Genomic DNA, 18,141 nt, shown 5'->3' with positions numbered 1-18,141 from the left:
ACATTTTACTTCAGTGTCAGCTTCTTGTTTCATCCACATCTTCTGACAGCCATCTCTCCAAACAATTAAAAAAAAGGCACAAAAATAATAATTACCAACTTAAACCACTAGCACCTGAACAGACGCAAGTGCTTGACTTGTGCAATTTTATTGTGCAGTCAGCTAAACAAACAACATCAACAAAAGGGATTATCATAAAATTAGGTTTTGGGATTTTACTTTTTTTTATCACTGGCAGAGTGAAACAGCTACTGGAAGAAGCATTCTCACAGAAATTGTCTGTCTCTGAATTAAAGTTAATAAACAGTCCTCAGGGCAAAAATGCCTTGTTGATGTCAGAGGTCTTAGGGAAATGGCACACTGCTTTGAGCAGGCAGGAAAGAAACAGGAACTCAAATAATTACTCATTAAAACCAAAGAAGGCAATATCTGAATGCACAACAGGTCCAAACTTGAAGCAAATGTGCTCCAGCAACAGAAGGCCACACCAGCTACCACTCCTGTGTGCTAAGAACAGGAAACTGAGGCTACCGTTCACACTGGCTCACAGGACTGGAAGCACATTTGTATTGTAGAATCAGTATTTGGTGAAAACAACATACAGCACGGATCCATCTGGCGTTGTATCAGCAGTTCAGGCTGCTGTTGGTGTTGGAGTTATTTCCTTAGCACACTTTGGGATCCTTAATACCAAATGAGCAATGTTTAAACAACCTGACCAGTGATTATTGATGAGTAGGGTGTGTCACCTTCTAGCAAGATAACACACCCTGTCACAAAACTCAAATGATCTCCACCGGGTTTCTAAAACTTGACAGGGAGTTCACTGTACATGGATGACGTCCACAGTCACCAGATGTCAATCCAATAGAGCACCTTTGGGATGTCATGAAACGAGAGACTATTGTGAGGCTATCACAGCAACATGGACAAAAACTTTCCAGAACCTCAGTGAAGCTACGCTACAAAGAATTATAGCAGCTCTGTGGGTAAAAATGGGGTCCAGCCCCGTACTAGTGAGGTGTACCTAATAAAGTGGCTACTGAATGTGTAAACATTCTTTCAATCCCTATCCCTGATTAAAGCTGATTAAACTAATGTTGTTTTATGAGCAAAGGTTTCAGACTAGCTTCTATGAGAAGAAGAAGATAATAGTAATGGCCCATCTTTCTTCATTTAGGAACAGTGAAAATGTATAACCAGATCCATTTTGTTAAACATATGTCCACATAGAAATGAGTCAGTACTTTATTCTGATCACAACAAAGACAACAATATTACACTGACGTTGCTTTTCGACTGATAGCTTCGTATTTGCTGCAGCTCAGGTCTGCTCTCAGTAACATGATCAGCTCTGTAACAACACCACCAGAGGACGCTCTTCACCGGGATTTGAGATCAGCAGCAGCTCAAACCTGTTGCATCGTCACTGTGTTTAAGCGTGGTGAACAGCGCTCTCTAGAGGTTCACTGCAGCATTACAGAGACACCAACTCTCAGATACATTCAGAAGTTTAACTCGTCTTCAGAAACTTTGTTCCCTGCCTCAAACAGAACGGGCTGCCATGTTCTCGGGCTGCAGGGTGGAAGAGGTGGAGGAGGCAAAGGAGCAGTGCATGATGGGACAGAAGGGCTCGTGGGCTCTAAGAGCTTCGGTCAGCAGGTGCTGCTCCTCTGACAGAGAATCCACCTGCAGATGAATTCACTCTGTTACTGCTGTGTAAAAGCAATGGAGGTACACCAGAACTATTTTATTTTAAATATTTAACTTGGTTTCATTTCTGCTGTGTTTTTAATGCATTTCATACAAACAGGCCTTGCTGCTGTTTATATAAAATAAAATTGTCTGTAAAAGACGAACAGAGACAGAATTAGCAGTGTGTTTACCTCCCTCCTCAACTTCCTGTTCCTCTGCTCTAGCAGCTCACAGGCCTGGAGGTGAAGAGGGGGAAACAAAGTGGGAAATACATGTTACATTAAAAAATAACAGCTTTCATATAAATATAAAATAATATTTATTTGAAAACAAAAGCTAGACTGGGCATTTCATCATTGGGGTATTTTGATTGGGATTGTAATTTTGGAAATGTGATTTTTGCATAAACACAGGTAAATGTGGCTGCTACACATTCATTGCATAACTGCACAATCGGATTTTTATTGCTGCAGTCCCAGCTTGTAAGCACTCAGTCATCTCTGGATTTGATAATATGGAGACAGAGTAGTCAGAGAGCACTCTCCTTGCCCTACTTCACAAGCAAACAAACGGTCAGGAGCCACACATCACATTTTTTTATTAATAATAAACTTTTTTTTTTTTAAAGCTACAAAAGTAACATTAATTAACTCCATTTCACTCCATATTTTTATCCTGGTGGTCCACGTGTAAATGCTAGTTGCTCTTTGACCGACAGTTTGCTTTAAACCAGCAGCTTCAAGCAAGAGAGGACCTGTCAAAACACTCATTCTAGTTTATCAGCCACATACATCCCAATTTGATCTGAACTGTGGTAAAACCTAAAACAGTTTGAGAAACAAACCAGCCAGCCAGAAACACTCCAGCTGTAAATCAAAGAAACATGTTGGCATGGTCGTTGGTTTAACCACCTCACTTTAGCCGATGTGTTATGGTCAGTAACAAGTCTGTAAAGGTGAGCGGGCGGCCATCTGGCTGTGATGAAATTAACGTCGCAGACAGCCAGTCTCAAAGACACAATCTGCTCTCAGTGACTTGCAAACTAAATCTTCATGGAGAAAAAAATACAGTGCAAAAAATATTTGCAACATTTTGCAAACCTGTTAAGAGCCCAAAATAGACCTTTTGGTGGGCCACTTTGGGCCCAAGTGCCATATGTTTGACACCCCAACTTTATGCATATAATCAGAATCTGATCAGCAGAAATACGCTCACCCACCTCGTGCAGCAGGTCGGCTCTCTGAGTTTGTCTTTTGCGGCTCTTCTGAGCTGCAACTCTGTTCTTCTCTCTCCTCTTCATCCTCCGCCCCTCATCCTCCGAACACTGACACAAACAAACACTATAATCCGTTGACACGTTCTACATTTGTGATATTTTACATCTCATTTTTTACTGCTTAACCCGAGTTTGTTTGTGCAGATTCATGTGGGGACGCTGGCAGAGTAACATCACATATCTGCCTATTTCTCACACAACCTCAGTGTGAAGCACTGAGGATGACCATAGCGATATCAGCCTATATACACAAGACGATGCTTTAAACCTGCTTAAAACCTCTTGACCCCTGACCTCCCCGTGGATTAGGAGGAAGGTAAACAGTAAAAACACAAACCTAAATGTACACGTGTAAAGAAAAAACACGATGACGTGATCTTTCTTACCTCCCATCCTTCACAGAGCTGGTTGGTGCTGATGTTATTCTGTTGAGACTGGCATGAAAAACCAGAGTCTGACATCACAGGCTTTAAAATCAAAACCTAAAAGGAAAGAGGACGGTATTCTGAACACTGGTTCTGTCAGGAGACTGATAGGTGTGTGTGTGCTGGGCACTGAGTCCAGTCAAGTTCAAACACACCGGGTAGAAAACTAGCTCGAGTTTCACTTCAGCTTACTTTTCAATTTCGCTGCCTTTTTTAAAGAAGTGGTGAGGAGAGTTAATGTAAGTCATGTGACTTGGGGGGCCCCATGGTTAACCTGTATTTAGCATATGGAAGAAGTCTTTCTTCAGGACTACCAGAAACCCAACTGAGATAATCAACAGACGAAGCAGATTCTATTAAAAAAAACCTGGTAAGACACAAGACTTTCACCCTGGAGGTTAGAGTTCAGCTTCAGCTGCTGTTTACAGTCACACATTAGATTTATGCACCGAAACTATTGGTTAGATTTACAGAGTGAAATGTTTTGCATTAAAATACACACTTCTTCCATTCATAAACATTTTTTAAAGTTTCTGTTTTTACTGTGAGCACAGATCATTCCCACATTCTGCAGGTGACAACTATAAATCCACTACTTAACATAGTTTCCCAAAAATACAGTTTCTCTCAGTTAAACCTGTGAAAAACAGAAAAGGGATTTTAAAAGTTGTAACATAACAATATATTTAACTAAACCAACAGTTTTTATAGAGTGTTAACCATAAATTTAAGGTTTATGAATCTCTTTAAAGTGGATTAAAACGACCACAAAGTGATCAATATGAGAAAGACGGTTACAAGTACAAGCAAAGCCTCTGGAATTGTATTTTATATAATATGCACAAGATAACAGAAATGACCGAAATGATTTCATTTGATTCACTCAAATCCTCAATACTAATTACAGTTTTCCCTTTACAAAAATCATCAATTTAGTTAAACAATCTTCTAACAAATGAACAAATCTGATGCTGATGAAGCTGAGATAATATGCAAAAACATGCTGCACATAACTCCACAAGATTACACCTCTGATGCTACTTTAGTCCTTGCAAGTGGAGAAACAAATCAGCCAGTTTGGGCTATTTTTATCTGTGCTTTTGACTTGCCAAACAGTATCTCTGTTGCTGCCCACACATGAAACTGAAACTTCTGTTTGGCTTCATGGAAAAGAATGATCATGTTTACACTTATTAATTTCAGCCACAGACTGGATATTTAAAAAGGGATGTATCCACTGTGACACAATCTGGTGTATTTAAGGCCCCAGTGTTGCTATTTTGGCCACCACAGTGCTGGTGAAGTGCCCACAGAGAGAGCAGTGAAACGTTTTTGGCTAAGCTTGGACAGCAAGCTGCATACACAGAGACAGGCCTGCTTATACTAAAGTTAAACCTTGTATAATTGTTAAAGTAGGTGGAGCAGGTTACAGAGAGCAAAACATTTTTGTAGCAGGTTGTAAAGCGCATTTATTTCCGTTGTAAAGTTGGACATTTTAATGTGGGAGTCTATGGATGTGCTGGTTTTTGGGATCAGCCAAGTGGCCATTAGAGGAACTGCAGTGTTTGGCAATTTCACACTGGTTTAATGTTTCTTGAAGTGTCACTCGAGCTTGTCCTCTCCCACGCAGCACTCTGGTTTCTTGGCTTGGGGTACATAGCCCTCTGCGGCTGCTGCTTCCTCTAAGGCTCTCTTGATTGGTTGCTTGTTTCCCATGGCTCTTTTCGCAGGAGGAAAGGGAGCCTCTGATTGGTCATTAAAACCAAACACTTCTCTGTGTATCTCCAGAGAGGCTTGGTTGGGTTTCATTTTGAGGATTTCGCACAGGCCTTCAACTTGTGTTTGCAGAGTGTTGATTGACTGTAGAAAAAAAATATGTGTCAGTAATGACTCCATACATGAAGGTGTGACTCTATACATGAAGGACAACTTGCTAAGAGCTTTCGGTGTGTTACCTTTATGACCTGGATGGCCTGCTTTACCACACCAGGAGCGGCTGCTGTCAAATCATTCATGATGTTCTCTGGTAAAACACAAGAACGGCACTGTTATCGAGGGTAAACTGCACATCGGTGTCAGCAGTGTCTACAGTTAGTCTTGTCTGTCTGCTTAGCCAAAATAAAAAGGACTGTCCTCACTGATTTCACACAAAGAATATCACAAAATAGTCACAGAATCATTGGAAATAATGAAACTAAACTTAAACTAAGGGAATACTGTCTGGTATAAAATTTGTAAGGAAACAGTGACTATATTTGGACAAATATTACTTATACAAAGCACTTCTTTTTTAATTCCTTATTTCAACATCTAGAAAATTTAAAACAAACTAAAAACAATTCAGTTTTATTTATATAGGACTAAATCAAAACAACAGTTATCTATTTATAAACCATATAAACATATCTGCTTGATATGCTGAGTTTTTGTATATTCTGCTGTGATAAAGAACTGCACGGTCGTTTTTACGACTGTTCAGGAGGCCATGCAAGAATTTGCTCTCTTCAAGCATCATTTATCGTTTTCAAGCTAATGTTGATTCAAATTCATTTTAAAGAGCGATTGATTGGGTGGCTGTGGCTCAAGAAGTAGAGCAGGTCATGTACTAATTGGAAGGCTCCAGTCTTCATCTCCAAGAATCAATGGGAAATATACTGAATCTCAAGTTGGTCCTGATGTTCCACAGAATGATAGAAAGCACTAACACGCAGGAAAAAGTGAAAGTGTGTAAATTAGCGACACTGTATACATGTATAAGTGATAAAGCATTTTGAGTGGCAAAATAAGGTAGAAAATTCTGTGCATTTACCATTTAAAGTGGCAAACTGCCAGCATTTCATTGGGTCCTACTCACTGCTCTTCAGCAACATGCTTAGGCCTCATTTTATCTGAAAGCCAGCACTAACTACGCTCTCTCTGGCAAATCGCTCGTGGTAGCAATTTACTATGAAAGTAATGCAGCTCTGCTCTGCTTACCAACATCTGTACAAATTACTCCTTAAGTTTAAAAAATATATATGTGTATATACATATATAAACATTTTTCATGGTAACTGTATGAATGACCGTGTGACCTGCGATACTACAGTAAAACTATTGTTATCGCTTCATGAGTCATTTACAACCTGCCGATATGTTTTTATTCACAGTCTTTGCTTCAGTCTACTAAAAACGGTGAACAAGAAGTACTGATGCATTTAGGTATTTCACTTCAGTGACGCTGAAACTTTCATGTCTGCCTTTAAAAAGAACCAGTTCTTCCTAAATGCACTTTAAAATAGCAAACACCCCCTCACTGGACAAAGGGTGCTTTATGTGTTTTTCTTTTTGACTCCACACGTAACCATAAGTTGTCTAAACTTACTCTTCAAACTAAGACAGTAACACTGTCCTGAGCCAGCAGTACAGCACTCTGTAGCTGGTGCTCAGCATTTCAAGTCAGCTGTAGGTGAACACTCACTACCTGTAAAGATTTGGTGTTTGGGGAAGACCTGAAAACACTAGAAGCTAAAATAAAAAAATGTGCATGTCTGTAGAAATGATCAGAGGCTACTACCTTGATCAGGATCTTTGACCATCTCTTGAGGTTTGATGGCCTGCTCATACAGCCCCTGAAACATGAAACGTGTTTGTTTCAATCTTTAGACAAATATCTGTTTATGAAAGATTCTGTGAAATCTGTAATAAGCAATAAACATTTTCTCAAAGACAGAAAATACTCTTTGCTTTGAAAAACACTTGGCACTTTTGCACTTTAGTTATTCAATATGTTTATTTATTTTTATACGAAAAACTAAAATTGAGAGTAATGGACAATAATCAGAGCTGGTAAATCAAAAAATAAACAAGGAGGAAAAAAGCCCCACCATGATTTTCCGTTCAGCCCTGAGGGCATGCACCACATGAGGAAGGATCTTTTTGGGGAATGTACGGCGCCTTCTTGTGGTCTCAACGACAGTATCGTCCAGGAGGCTTTCCAGATCTACAGCTTCATCCTCTGCTGAGGGTGTTGGTGGTGGAGAAACAGGCAGCATATTTAACTAAATCAGGCTTTCCTCAAAATATGATAATTGAAACAAGAGTATGAAAAGGGCGAAGGATCACCTTCATCATCGGGCGCCTCCTCCCAAGGCCGTCCATTCACCAACACGTTAGCCTGAACAGCAGCCTCAAAATTCTGCACCGTTTCAAATAAACAAGCACACAATCAGTGGCAACGCACATTAAAATATGACGTCAGCTGTGCAACTGCAGCAGGATCAGATCAATTTGATAACATTTCTATTTTGGTCAACACAGGAAGCCATATTACACTTTATTTTACAGGACTGTCCTGAGTAATCTAGTCCCAAAGAAGACTACCAGGATCATTTTCAGGAAACTCTGTTGCTGTTATTATATGAACACTGTACAGTCCTCCATACAAAGGTCAAACGTTGATCAGAGTTGTTTCTGTACTTAGTTCACATGAAGCTTAAACTGAGCTACAAATAATCTGCACAACTGAAACACTGTTTTCCCCAAATTTTCATGAAAACTTTCGGTTTCTTCTACTGCAGTGTGATGATGATTCAGTATGAAGCACACAGCTCAAAATACATGGGATGCACTTACTGTGTACTTAAAATATGGTTTTATATTAAGCACTAATAGTGTGACAAAAAGACTTTACAACAGTCATGCCTGTCTTTGAGGATTTAGTCAGTGCAAAAACTGATACGAGTCACAACATAAACTTCAAACGCTGCGTCGGTTACAATAAAATCATTTGTTAGAAGACTGACAGCCGGCAATATCTGTAGATCGGAAGTTTATAACGCAAGTATCCACACAGTAGTGGACAACTTAAAACACTAAACAAACAAACAAACACACAGCATTCACACACTCTCCATTTAATTATTCTCCATCCCGGAGCATTTAGACTACCCCTAAGTACTGTCACCATATCAGATTTCCTCTATGTAATTAAAAAAATCACTATAGTGGCATTTTTTTCAGCTGCCTGTCTGTTGTCTCTTTTTGGCACAGACAGTCTGTAATCATAGGTGTATAAAGGATTTGTAAAAAGAACTAGATCCAGAAATGGGGTCATCACAGCAGACCATCTCATCCTAACCCAGGCATCCTCTTCTTCTCTCCCGCCCGGCAACTTCATCTTCAACATCCATTGTGCAATAGAGCCATTATCCCGCCTCTGCACTTTTCCACACCATCTGTACCTCGCCTTTCTAACTTTGTCTCAAAAATGCTTAACCTGTGCTGTCCTTCTGATGTACTTATTTCTAATTTTGTCTCAACACGTTCAGCTACCATCTTTTTCCACCTCCCTTGTGCATTGTCCATTTCTTTGGAAGGTGACCCCAGGTATTTAAGCTCCTCCACTTTCTCTACATCCGCTCCTTTCATCTTGTTACACCTGCCTTCCTCTCATTCACACACATCTATCCTGTCTTGCTTCAACTGAGTTTCCAGAGCATACCTCCAACTCTTCTCTTCCACCTACTCTCAGTGTGGTCTGCTAACAGCCCACAGACACTAATGCCTGACCTCATAACTATTACTGTTGAGTTTAACAGATGTAGCTTATTAATATCAAGCTGTAAAGTATATATGCAAAGATTTTATTCAATTCAATTCAATTCAATTCAAATTATTTATTGTCCCAAAGGGAAATTACTTTAGCAACAGGATAAAAGTAAACAAAACAATAACATAAAATGACAATAACAGTAATAGAAAATCCCAGAACGGTTATATGCCATTTAGGAGACAGGATGCAGTAGGGATAAAAGAAGCCTGGAGTCTATATATTTTTATAATTTATATTATAAATACAAATACGCCTTAATTAAAACAATTATCAGCGGCCTGGCATCTACAGTTTAGCATTGCCCACATCATGTTCAGTTACAGTCAATCCCAAAATGTGAGAAAGGACTCGGACTCACTGCCAGCAGCTCCTGCAGTAAAACTCGCTTCGTCTCCTCCGGAAAGTCCTCCGGCTGTCCGTCCAGAGCCGTCTTTAAAAGTTCTTTGTATTTGTTCACCTGCTCGCTTACTACTTTCTTCGAGGTTACCTGGACCCTGTACTCTTGATTTGTTACCTCACTTGGTAAGACTTCACTCTCTACGGCCTCCATCTTTACCGCCAACTTGTTTATATTTTTAACGCAACCCGGAACTGAACAGAAACGAACCGGTCCTACTACCAAAGATGACCGTGAAGGAACAACGTTTATTTCTGGAGGACTGTTCCGGGATGGTTGTTAGCTACTAACGCAGAGAAGTTATTCTAATATTATTGGTCTCTTAGCTTTTATTTGTTGATTTTCAATGGAGAATGGCTTCGTTGATTGTCACTGTCATATCTCGGCTCATGAGTTTGAAGAGGTAAATTGTCACATGTTAGAAATTATTCGTCCCCTCTTCATGAACTGCAGGAAATTTAGAGCGTTACTAGATCAGGAAACGTGCCACTCTTTTTATTTACAGTCTGATTACAGCTCCTAGCTTTATATATACTGATCAAATAAAGCCTTTCTTTTACTTTTAGGATTTCGAGGATGTGATCCTGAGGACGAGGGAGGTAAGCATAATGAATTCATTTTATACCTTCACATATGCCTTACAGGTCTTGGCCATTTGAAAGCAGTAAATATTTTCAGAGTCATCTGGAAATACAGCCTGAAACTACAGATGAGAAAAAATGTAGTTGTATGTTTCATCTTGGTTCACACAAGTACAATAAGTGCAGTTTAATATAATATTTAAAATAGTAAGCATGCAATTATGTGTGTCTATGTGTAGGCTGGTGTAAAGACTCTGGTTGCAGTTACAGAAGAAGTCGGAGAGTTTGCCCGAGTTCTCCAGCTGCAGGAAAGGTCTGCATGTCTGCAAAGCACATTGTCTGTCTCACAAACATATATTATGCTGCTTGCTTTTTATTGAGAGGACACCAAATTGAAGAAAAACGACATCAACAGCATAAAGCCTAAAAGATTCATTAAGCTGAGCTAAGACAAGAAAAAAAGAGACAAACTTTCAGTTATTTGCTGATGAAATAAATAAAACTATCCAGGAACTTAGGTGCAACTAAAGGTTAGGTTTTCTGGACTAATATTTGTATAGTAAAAGTACACAGACACACTGAGGTTCACTCACAGTAAGAACAGAGCTTGTGTTACTTTTTCTTCTAAAGTCAGTCATGCAGAGTGTAAAGAAAACAAATGTTTATACTGTTCTGCGCAGCTGCTCACAGCTGGAAAGCATTGCATTTATTATCTTTGATCTTATGTTGAATTTCTTTCTCACAGCTATCCAGATCTCGTGGCTCCGTGTTTTGGCATCCATCCACTGCAGGCTGCCGAGGGGCCTCAGCAGCGCAGTGTGAAACCTCAGGTACTGAAACAATGTGTAGCACATGTGTCTTTTAAATATTTTACTTAAATGATTATGAAAAAATGGGAAGGAAATCTGTATCCAGACTGTATCCAGCGATTTGTGTAGTTTGCTTACTACAGTAGAAATCTGCTTTAATTCTTTATGGCATCAATTTAACAAGGTGTTTGAAGTATTCCTCAGAGATTTTGGTCCATGATAGCATCAACAACCCAATACAGATTTGTTGGCTGCAGATCCATGATATGAATCTCCCGTTGCACCGCACCACACCCTAAAGTGCTCTGTTGGATTGAGATCTGGTGACTGTGGAGGACATTTGCATACATGTTCAAGAAACTAGTTTGACAAGGATGTTCCAACCAGCTTGAAGCAACCATCAGTAGACAGGCACACTGTGGTCATAAAGGGATGGAAATGGTCAGCAACAGTAATCAGAAAGGCTGTGATGTTTAAACAATGCTCAGTCAGTTCTAAGGTGGTGCAAAGTGTTGTGAAAGCATCCCTCAAGCCATTACACCACCACAGGCTTGAACAGTTGATACAAGGCAGGATCCATGCATTCATGTTGTTTATACCAAATTCTGACTTTCTGTTTTTCAAATTTATTGTTGTTTAATTTTGTGTGTGAGTGTGTGTCTGTGTGCTGAGAGATGCTCTTCTGCTTCTTCTGCGCACTTCAGCTATAACAAGTGGTTATTTGAGTTACTGTTGCCTTTTTATTGCCTTAAAGCAGTCTGGCCATTCTTCTTTGATCTCTGTCATTACCTGCACATTTACACTCACAGAACTGCTGCACACTGGTTGTTTTCTCCTTTTCAGACTATTCTCTGTAAACCCTGAAGATGGTGTGTGGAAATTTCCAGTAGATCAGTGTTTTCTGAATACCCAGAAAAATATTTTTTAATGTTTTTTTTTTTAGCCTCTCCTTTAATAAAGAAATGTGTTCCACAGGATCTGGATGCCGCCCTTCCACACTTCTATAACCACAAAGAACGCCTCGTCGCTGTTGGAGAGGTAGACTTTTAACCTCTAACTGAACCTTATAATAACCTCTTTTATTAAAATATTTTTAATTTTACTGCGGAATTAATAAAACATGTTTATATGTCTGAGCTAAACCCCTTTTTAAATTGACTAAGAAGTGTGCTGCATCTCAGACAGGCCATTTTTCTACTGAAATGGAGCTCAGTAGAAAAAGTTTAACCAAAATTTTATATAATAAATAATTCCATGACTGGAAGTCTTCATAGATAATTTAAGTTACAGCAACTTCTGAAGGCTTAAGGGTGGTCATGGATTCAACTGTTACAAACACACACATTAACACACACTGTGTCTGCTCTGTGTTAAAAAATCTTTACATTTTTAATGTAACCTGTCTTGAAGCAAAGCAGATTAAACGTGTTAAAAGCCCAGATTTACCTGCTAATCTCGCGTGTAAGAAAAGGTTAATGCACACAGTCAGTAACAGTCTTTCTCAGGCTCACAGACAGTCACACACACTAACTGCTCTCCAGCAGGTGCTGATGGTGGAGGGAATTTCTACATGGTGTCAATGAGGAATGTGTGTTTGTTCCAGCACATTTCAGGCATCACAGGGCTAAATCAACACTCTCCTACTGCTGTCTCCAGCTGTTGGATTAGGTTGGAGACATAGAGCTCCATCCTGTGCTCCACTGAGCACATTTTAGTTCAGCTACAGTTTGAATCTGTAACCTTTTCCCTCATATCTGTTCTGGCAGTTTTTTCTTTAATCTGCGGACGCTTGAGAGATTGAGGGTACTTTGTGGTTTTAGGTTGAGCAATCAAAACCAGTTTGACTCGACTTCATTTGGACATAAGCTCCATGAGAACGGACTCACTTGAGAGATGGCGACTTAAACCTCTTCCTTGCCAGAGGCTCATGCACCAGAGCAGGTGTCAGTTTTTAAGGTGGCACACACAAATGCATCCAATGTAGCATTTGGTGTTCCTCATTTCTGTTTCTTATGAAACTTATGTTTCAGAAATTTCTTATGTTTCTTCACTTATGAAACTTAATCAGTAACGATTCACTGACATAGTTCAAAGTTTTAAAGAGCGAACCTGAGACGAATGTTTAGTTTCTACAGTAGCATGCATAAATCCTTTGAATACTGAACTTGTAGATCAGTGCTTTAAATGTTTATGTCATGTTTATGGTGAGCATTAAGATGTTTTTATAAAACCATAGTCTGAGTGTATCTTTACAGGAGAGGAAATTTTAATTTGTTCTAAAAAGGACTTAAAATTTTGAACTGTCATAGTGAAAAAGAAATGCAAAGTGATTCTGGTCTTCTAAAACTTCTACTACATTAATAGTAGTCTGGGATGGGATGACTGATTTAAAAAAAATGTATTTATTTTTTACGATTTGGGTGTGAGAGGTCCTGTGTTCAAATCCCGGATAAGCCCCAAACTTTTACGTTCTCTTAAAAGGTCCGGGGGATGAGGGAAATATCTAAAGGTGTCTGGGTTGAAAAAAGGAGACGGGGGAGGCAAAATGGTTAAATTAAAGGGTTTTATTAATGTTTCTATTAGCAATTCAACTAAAAGAGACGGACAAGCCCTATCACATTTTAAAGAAGGAAAACAAAAAAACCCAGTAGTTGGTCAATAAACTGAAAAGTAAGTCAAAAAAGGGTTAGTCACCAAAACACACTCGTCTCCACAGAGCAGGCTAGCTACAAAACCCGACAAGGCTCTCTGGCACTAAACCTCACCTGTCTCTGGCCTTAATTGCTGATTAGAGTCAGCTGTACAAAAAGGGTGACACCTAAGGTAGGAGAGGGCAGGACACACCCACACGAGGTCAGTTTCACAGGAGGCCCTCCTAGGGTCATAACAGCCTTCTTTTGATTTTTCAGATTGGTTTAGACTTCACTCCCTGGTGCGCCCCGACTCAGCAGGACAGAGATGACCAAGTGATCGTCTTCATCAAACAGCTCAACATCGCCAAGGAGCTGGACTTACCTGTGTGAGGATTAATTAAAATAGCTATTGTTAGAATTCTCAGACTTAAGTCATGGCGAGTAGTTCAAGTTCTTTCCCTTTTTTTTGGTTTTTCCTTTTTAATCTGGTCACTCTTTGGCTACTTATAGATCACAAATGTAACACAGGGTTTATACGGCCAAAGGCAGGTGGGAAATTGTGAAGCCCCAGACTCCAATGTGTTGAATTCCATTGTTTCATTGTTTTAAGGTTTGAACTTTTAAATGATGGATTTAAGACATTTTAGGACGAAACAAGACTTAAAGACGTCCCAGTGCACCAAGACTCAGTGTAAACATGAATGAGCAAATCATAAAGAGTCCAAGAATAAAAATATGAAGCTCACACTGAGCTTTTTACCCCTCAGCCTGAAAGGCTCGGGGTATTGTCATCATCCTGCCAGGTGAGCGGATGGCGTGGACACCCAACTTCGTTAACACGATAACTCAGGAACGAGGCTACATGGGATTTTCAAAGTGATACCATAAGTGTGTCTATTAAAAATCTTGGACAAGTTTGATTCTCAGGGACCTCAAGATAAAAGTCAGGTCAGGTCTTCTAAAAATATCATGTGACTGTGATAACTCAAGAAGGAAGTCACCCAGGATTTTCAAATTTATATATAGCTGCATAAACTAAGATGCTGAGGGGTAGCACTGGTGTCCACCAGTATTTTTAAGGCTTTTTTTTTAAGACCTTGCTTCCAGTTTTACTGCGGTTTATTTCCAAACTTGATTATCACATTTATGAATTAGGTTAATTTAGATTAAGTTAATTTAGAATACCTCCCCAAATAACTGCTTCAACGTGGCTGCCAGATGCCGTAAAAATTGCTTACTGAAGGGCTGCTTCGCTTTCTTTTAACTTGTTTTTGGAGAAGCGTTAGGTTAGTGGAGGTACAGTTCCTGTGATGGTCAGACACAAGCAATCAAAGAGTCAGTCTGCCGAGCATGCGTAAGTGGCTAAGTGAAGGTTTTTAATCCACATAGAAGTCTATGTAACGTGTTGATTGTGAATTTCTGTTCAGGAACGTCCACTCCAGATCAGCTGCTAGGGTCACGATTGAGACCATGAAGGAACAAGGTGGGTGTTAGATTCCAGCGAACCATCCAGACATCTGAACGTTATCTCATGTTCTGTTTTTCTGTCAGGCATCAGCCGAGCTCTGCTTCATAACTTTGCGGGGAAGCCATCGGTCGCTCTGGAAGGTGTGAAGGCGGGCTACCTCTTCTCTTTTCCCCCTGCTGTCTGCAGAAGCAAACAGGTGAGATGGGAAGTTTCGTCCTATGGAAAAAAAAGTTTTTGCAAATTTTTTTGCTGAGTCACCTGCAGAAGCAGAAGCAAACAGGTGAGATGAGAAGTGTCATCCTGTGGAAAAGATTATATAAAATTTTTTGCTGAGTCACCTGAATAAACAGTTTTAATACCGCCACACAGAGATACAAGTTAATCAAGCAGATCCCGTTGGAGCACATTTGTCTTGAGACAGACTCTCCTGCCCTCGGGCTTCACCAGCATGTAAGTTTGAAAGGCTTTAAAATCATCATCATATTGAGACACAGCGCCACGAGTGCAGACATGTTTAATCTGTCTTTTGTCTACCAGGTGAGGAATGAGCCCGCCAACATCATCCTACCATGTCGCTACATCGCCGATGTCAAAGGTCTCCCTCCAGAAACTGTTCGGCTGGTCACCGCACACAACGCATACAGACTCTTCCCCAAAGCTAAAACACGCTGACAGTGACGTGAGCGTGATTTCGAAATCCAAGGCTCACCCAGTGTGTGACGTCATGGAAAACATAACTTCCTTTCCTACTGTCCGCCCCTCAGTGTTTCACTGCGAGGCTCAACGTGAACTTTTTTAAACACATGATGAATAACACTGCTAACGTTTGAATATCAGAAAGGTTTTTCTTTACTTTTGAGGTTTTTTTTTTTTTTTTTTTTTAAGTTTCACACAAGCTAGAAGCTTTCTGCAAAGTCTTGCAGATAATTCTAATAATTAATAAGATGTGTCTTTCTTGACCAAAATGAGTGATGCATAGAAATTATTTTTCAAAAATGAGTTTTTAATATCAGTACTGTCAATAACAAGCACAATCAAATGTCTCAAGACCTCACGCGTCATGATCTCCAGCATATTTGGGGTTTTGTATTACGTCAGATATTAGTCATGAAAATAAAATACTGAAAGTTGCCCCATGTCTGGGTCCCAGCTGTATGTGTAGTAAGAGCTCAGGTCATCTTCTAAGGCTGCAGCTCTCTAGACCAGGTGAGTTTTGTCTGGAAGAGAAGAGACAGATCTCAGGAGTCAACAGCTGCGCATTTTCTCTTGGATCACAAATCAAATAATACAGCTGTTCTCAAACAAAGTTCTATTGAACATTGACAAAAAAAATACTTAAGTAGAATTTCAGTTAAGTAAAAGCAAGCAGAATAGAATCAGCAAACTCTTGTTTTGTTTTCCTTCATAAATCATTGATACAGCATAGTTCCACCTCATGTTTTTGATAAATATGTTTATGTCAGCCGGATCAAGACATGCAGAAATTAAGTGGTGCACTACAGATTTTCAACTTTCAGCCAATTAACTACAGTACAAGTGGTAAATTTGCATTAGATGATTGTCTGGGTAAGTGGTGTGAAACTCATTTTACTTTGTGGGCTGCATACCATCAATTTAACGTCAAGGAGACTGGACTGGTAAAAACACTGCATCAGTTTTTTTTTTTTTTTTTTTTTTTTTGCACAAACTGATAATAACATGCCTCAGTTTTTCCTTTTTCAGTCTGCTGTTAGGGCGAAGAAAGGCTTCAACGTGGCTCCTAGGTGTAAGTGGATTAGTAAGGTGTTGTATGACACATTGTGGGTAAAGTCTTTTAATAAGAAGGCTGGGAAACTGACCATGATTCAAGCTTGAGGCTCAGATTTAGCACGTTAAACAGCCATGCTCTCCTTTTCTGCAAAATCATCCAATGAGGTGGAAAGGACCTACTGAGGCTGGGTCTGTCCCCAAACACATGTGGGCCACATGTTTGACAACAGCAGTCATAAAACCTGTAGGGTCCTAATGTAATGGCATGTGTGCAAACTATCTCTCATCACTGAAATTTCATTTGTCTGTACTGTGGACCAAATGAAGCTACTAAACTAATTTCATCTTTAATAGTGTAATAAGGGAAATTGAAATATCTGGCAAGTAGGGTTCTTTGATAAACTAAATTGTGGAATAGGATCTTACATAATTGCTGTAGTTTTAAAATACTGAGTCTTTCAGCCTTTTAGAATGTAATTACCTAATTAAATATTAATATCTTTAAAGTATTTGGGACACACACACACAGTTTCTCGTGTCCATATCAGATCTACAGAAATATTTCTGTAAAATCTTAAGACAAGCCTTCTTACAGCCCTCCTCGAAGTGCCTTCTCTCGGGGAGCTTGACGGGGGCAGGCCGCTGGGTGCAGGCCTCTCTGCGCTGCGGTCTGCCGGTCAGAGCTGTAAGGAGAACCGGGCTGGTCTTCAAGTGACTCCGGTAATGTCTCCTCTGGGATCTCTCCCAGCCCTGCCGGGGGTCCATCTCCACCTGACACCACGTCTCCCTGCTCTGATTCAGCTCGAGCAGAGCCCGCTCCTCATACCCGGACATTACTTTTTACCTTTGTAGGAAGTATTAATGTGGACTAGATTTCCTTTCATAAATTATCCAAAGGTAAGTTGTGACAATACACTTGTTACCAGGGCAACAAGAAACCGGAAGAGGGGTCTCAAAGACAATTTATTAAGGAGGATGAGCCACTCTGTGGGGAGCGAAAGTAGAACCTCCCTCGCTCCTGGGACCGAGATTACTAGAATGTGGAGTAAGAATCCCACATCAGATATTAAATTTCAAATTTAGTGGGAAGTGTGATCTTAGTTTTCTTTGGTTTTATTTTATTCTTTAGTTGTCAGGCTTTCACAAAAACACTGATATATGAGAAAACAATATATCTTGTACGAGATTCAACCTGTCTTCAACAGTCTGCAGAACCTGTGAAGTCAGCTGCATAAAAACAAAATAAATTAAAAAAAAAAAAATAGACACAGCTGTGACGTCCGTGGTTTTCTTTTTGTCTGGTATCTTAAAATAGGGACATAGTAAGATTTAGCTGCTTTATGATTTCAAAAGGAGGCAACACGTGGACAGTAGTTTGATTGATCCCACTGAGAAAGGACCTACTTAAAAATAATAATAATAATTGGGATACTTAGAAGCTCGAGATTTATAGATGATTGCAAGCTGAATATTTACACGTTGTTCAGTGAAGTCAAACAACACTGCACTGCCATT

General features: G+C 39.7%; 4 protein-coding genes across 6 annotated transcripts; 1 reads left to right on the top strand and 3 right to left on the bottom strand.

Moving 5' to 3' along the window:
- Positions 1-343: 343 nt before the first annotated feature.
- On the bottom strand, positions 344-3,635 carry batf3 (basic leucine zipper transcription factor, ATF-like 3). Of its 2 annotated transcripts, XM_039599322.1 has the most exons (5): positions 3,589-3,635; positions 3,358-3,453; positions 2,915-3,019; positions 1,887-1,931; positions 344-1,689 (listed from the first exon to the last, which is right to left on the bottom strand). In XM_039599322.1, the coding sequence occupies exons 2-5, from the start codon at positions 3,430-3,432 to the stop codon at positions 1,546-1,548; spliced, it is 369 nt and encodes a 122-aa protein (XP_039455256.1). In that variant the 5' UTR covers positions 3,433-3,453; positions 3,589-3,635; the 3' UTR covers positions 344-1,545. The 2 variants fall into 2 exon arrangements, with proteins under 2 accessions (XP_039455256.1, XP_031607411.1); XM_031751551.2 differs by lacking the exon at positions 3,589-3,635 and having other exon boundaries at positions 349-1,689; positions 3,358-3,560.
- Positions 3,636-4,197: 562 nt separating this feature from the next.
- On the bottom strand, positions 4,198-9,588 carry nsl1 (NSL1 component of MIS12 kinetochore complex). 2 transcript variants are annotated; one of them, XM_031751583.2, is made up of 6 exons: positions 9,348-9,588; positions 7,501-7,573; positions 7,263-7,396; positions 6,953-7,007; positions 5,352-5,419; positions 4,198-5,256 (listed from the first exon to the last, which is right to left on the bottom strand). In XM_031751583.2, the coding sequence occupies exons 1-6, from the start codon at positions 9,537-9,539 to the stop codon at positions 4,999-5,001; spliced, it is 780 nt and encodes a 259-aa protein (XP_031607443.1). In that variant the 5' UTR covers positions 9,540-9,588; the 3' UTR covers positions 4,198-4,998. The 2 variants fall into 2 exon arrangements, with proteins under 2 accessions (XP_031607443.1, XP_039455332.1); XM_039599398.1 differs by having other exon boundaries at positions 7,263-7,393; positions 9,348-9,587.
- Positions 9,589-9,633: 45 nt separating this feature from the next.
- On the top strand, positions 9,634-16,008 carry tatdn3 (TatD DNase domain containing 3). The gene is made up of 10 exons (XM_031751598.2): positions 9,634-9,789; positions 9,953-9,985; positions 10,207-10,280; positions 10,713-10,797; positions 11,752-11,814; positions 13,686-13,795; positions 14,837-14,892; positions 14,961-15,073; positions 15,247-15,327; positions 15,415-16,008. The coding sequence occupies exons 1-10, from the start codon at positions 9,733-9,735 to the stop codon at positions 15,547-15,549; spliced, it is 807 nt and encodes a 268-aa protein (XP_031607458.1). The 5' UTR covers positions 9,634-9,732; the 3' UTR covers positions 15,550-16,008.
- Positions 15,956-17,592, bottom strand: LOC116329556 (spermatogenesis-associated protein 45-like). The gene is made up of 2 exons (XM_031751599.2): positions 17,220-17,592; positions 15,956-16,094 (listed from the first exon to the last, which is right to left on the bottom strand). Exons 1-2 carry the CDS (start codon positions 17,458-17,460, stop codon positions 16,075-16,077), a joined length of 261 nt encoding a protein of 86 aa, XP_031607459.1. The 5' UTR covers positions 17,461-17,592; the 3' UTR covers positions 15,956-16,074.
- Between the last annotated feature and the right edge of the window lie 549 nt (positions 17,593-18,141).

The sequence above is a fragment of the Oreochromis aureus genome, linkage group 15, assembly GCF_013358895.1.
Source record: "Oreochromis aureus strain Israel breed Guangdong linkage group 15, ZZ_aureus, whole genome shotgun sequence".
Lineage (NCBI taxonomy): Eukaryota > Metazoa > Chordata > Actinopteri > Cichliformes > Cichlidae > Oreochromis > Oreochromis aureus.
The sequence above is the reverse complement of the archived record's forward strand: the minus strand, read 5'-3'. Positions and strand labels throughout refer to the sequence as shown.